The 2,725-nt window shown below is 48.7% G+C and overlaps 1 protein-coding gene across 2 annotated transcripts; it reads right to left on the reverse strand.

Annotated features, from left to right (window-relative positions):
• Positions 1 to 427: 427 nt before the first annotated feature.
• On the reverse strand, positions 428 to 2,428 carry LOC103636726 (transcription factor BHLH089). 2 transcript variants are annotated; one of them, XM_020543311.2, is made up of 4 exons: positions 1,618 to 2,428; positions 1,240 to 1,440; positions 1,070 to 1,135; positions 428 to 878 (listed from the first exon to the last, which is right to left on the reverse strand). In XM_020543311.2, the coding sequence occupies exons 1-4, from the start codon at positions 2,215 to 2,217 to the stop codon at positions 765 to 767; spliced, it is 981 nt and encodes a 326-aa protein (XP_020398900.1). In that variant the 5' UTR covers positions 2,218 to 2,428; the 3' UTR covers positions 428 to 764. The 2 variants fall into 2 exon arrangements, with proteins under 2 accessions (XP_020398900.1, XP_008657289.1); XM_008659067.3 differs by having other exon boundaries at positions 1,240 to 1,437; positions 1,618 to 2,424.
• Positions 2,429 to 2,725: the final 297 nt, after the last annotated feature.

Genomic DNA, 2,725 nt, shown 5'->3' on the forward strand with positions numbered 1-2,725 from the left:
CCGTGTAGTTTTTTTTCACCCATCTATATCTCACGAAGCTTCCGGCCGGCCGGTTTAGCATGACTTTGAGTAATTAAGAATAATCCTCACAAGATCATAAGCGGAAAATCAATTTAGTTAGTGTTATTACCTCATTTATACACCCTTCACACTATTGGTAAGCCTGAAAGTGTAATTATTCATTCACTAGCTGGAATAGCAATATATGCATAAGTACAAAAGAAACCGTCGTTAAATAATTAAGACGACTATTTGACGACGACGTGTTTCACAAATTCTTCACCACATGTATCTGAAACCATCTTCGTTTAATAAGGTTTAGTCATTGGATTGAACTGTTGCTGGTTTGCAGCAACTTCCAAATTTTGCCTTTGGTTAGCTTATAATTTGGTCACGCGCGATGAGAGATGGCAAATATGCATGTATATTTGTTTTGCTAACCAAGTGTGGTTGAAGAATTTATTCAGAGATAATAACGTAGCTGATGCGATACAAAACAAGATGTGTGATTATCTTGAAAAAAAAGGGATCGTCGCGAGCGAACATATTGGCAACGGCTGAATTATTCGCCGCTAAAATTAACTTGAGGTAACTTAACCATCATCATATCACTCTCTTCACTACTTTTTGTTATTTGCTGATCTGTTTCTTGGGCAGCCAAGCATGGATAGATTTCCTAGTTAGTAGCATCTTCACCATCGTCTTAGGCGCGGCTCCTAGAGAGAAACTAAAACGAAGCAAGCATGCAGTGCATGAGCTGATTATTATTTAGGGCACTGCTGGGACGATGACAGGATGGCGTCCAAGGCGTCCTTCACTTGGGAGAGGTCTGGTGCCTTGCCTCCTTGTGCAGGCCAGAACTCATCGGCAGCCAACACCTGCATGCATGCAGCATGAATCCATTAATTAGATGAAGCTGGGATAATATACTTCCTCCGTTCTTTTTTATCTGTCACGTTTAGCGGACGATAACAACGGAGATGGAGATAGTACCATGTTACCATCCCATGCATAAGGTAGCCAAAACTAAATGACAGATATATATGATCAGACAGCCTTCGCCACGTACCTTCACTTGCAGCTGGAGAAACTTGACATAGGTGATCGCCTTCTCAAGCATGGTGACCAAGTCCACCTACACACAATATATATAGATCCATTTCCATAAGATAGATTAAAAGGAAACTAATCACAATAGATGATCATTGCGAGATGCATGCATGCTACTGTAGTATGTACCTTGGTGCCATTGGGCACGAGATCTTGCAGGACCTTGAGCTTCTCGGCGATCTTCTCTCTTCGAACCTTTGCAGCTACGCTTTGAGGGTCCTTGGTAGGAGCAGGAGCAGCCAGCTTGGCCTGCTTGCTCTTCATCCTGGCCCCCACGCCACCACACTGCTTCTTCGCCGCTGCAGCAGCTTGCACCTGATCACCGTCCTGCTTCAGATTCAGTTAAGTTCATGTTATTACTATATATATATTTCCCTTGGATCCATTGTCCCCGCAACATGACTAATTTGATGCTATCATCCATACGTATAAGTATAACCATATATGCAAGAATTAGCCTTGATTTCTGGAGATGAGTTAATACGGATTAGATAGTTAATTACGTACCCGGCGAGCACGCTTGTGCGGCGGCGCCTTGGCCGGCAGCTGGACAGTCCCCGGCTCCAGCTGGATTGGTAAGCCGGCATCATCAGGCGAGCTGCCGATGAGTCCGAAGTCGCAGCCGGATCCGTGCTGCTGCTGCTGCTGTGCCGGCGGATGCTCGACGACCATGCCAGCGCCCGCGTCGTCCATCCAGAGAGCGCACCCGTCTTCGCCATAGACCAGGTGATGACGCTGTCCGCCGCCGCTGCCGGCCTGCTCGAAGCTGAGCACCGACGAGTTGGAGCCGCTGGACGTGGCGCCGGAGCCACCGTAGGCGCCAGCCCAGCTGCCGTAGTAGTAGTAGTCTGCAGCCGAGGCACCGCCGCCGCCGGCGTCGTCGCACTCGCACCCGCCCTTGACGAAGCTGTCGTCGTCGAAGGCGAGCTGCAGCGAGAGAGCAGAGGCGGAGCCACCGTCGGCGGCCTCGTCGCCGTCGTCCACAACGACGCCGACGCCGCCGTTGTGGTAGCCGAATAGCTCGAGGGACATGGAGATGGACGAAGGTTCGTCGTCGTCGTACATCACTGGCCGGAGAAACGCACTGCGCTTGCTCGCCTGTGCCATCTACTAGCTAATAATTGAGAGCAGTGCGATCGTGTTTAGGAGATGGACATGCATGGAGTAAACAGCTAGCTAGGGTTTCCGTTCTTGGTAGCTAGCTGGGATGCCTAGATCGTGTTAGCTATGCATGAAACGTGTAGGCCGGCCGGCAGCCACTTATATAGATCGAGTTTGAGAGTATTGTGAAGAAGCTAGCTAGCTTAGCTAGCAGGTCCGTGTTACTAGCTGCCTCTAAGTAACCAGAAGGTCTTGAGCTGGCATACACGGGCACGGCGAAATAAACACCTGCCATGTTAGCTACGAAGACGACAACCTCCATATGCATGGACGGCATGACGCGTGCTACTTCTTATTATTAGCCACTTAATTAGGGTTAGTTGCAGACATATATATACTTGCATAATTATCTGTTCATTTCAGCGTTATTAAGGCAAGCTGCAGTAATTAGTCACGAGAGCCGCGGGCGGCATACGGCGAAGAGAGAGAGAAAGAGAGAGAGAGAGAGCCACTA

The sequence above is a fragment of the Zea mays genome, chromosome 8 (assembly GCF_902167145.1).
Source record: "Zea mays cultivar B73 chromosome 8, Zm-B73-REFERENCE-NAM-5.0, whole genome shotgun sequence".
Taxonomy (NCBI): domain Eukaryota; kingdom Viridiplantae; phylum Streptophyta; class Magnoliopsida; order Poales; family Poaceae; genus Zea; species Zea mays.

What these genes read in the sequence shown, in the direction of transcription:
- LOC103636726 (XM_020543311.2), bottom strand. Translation starts at nt 2,217, where the DNA reads ATGGCACAGGCGAGCAAGCGCAGTGCGTTTCTCCGGCCAGTGATGTAC. An exon ending in CGCACAAGCGTGCTCGCCGG is followed by an intron (nt 1,441 to 1,617) that starts GTACGTAATTAA and finishes CTGAATCTGAAG; the next exon opens with CAGGACGGTGATCAGGTGCA. An exon ending in TTCTCCAGCTGCAAGTGAAG is followed by an intron (nt 879 to 1,069) that starts GTACGTGGCGAA and finishes GCATGCATGCAG; the next exon opens with GTGTTGGCTGCCGATGAGTT.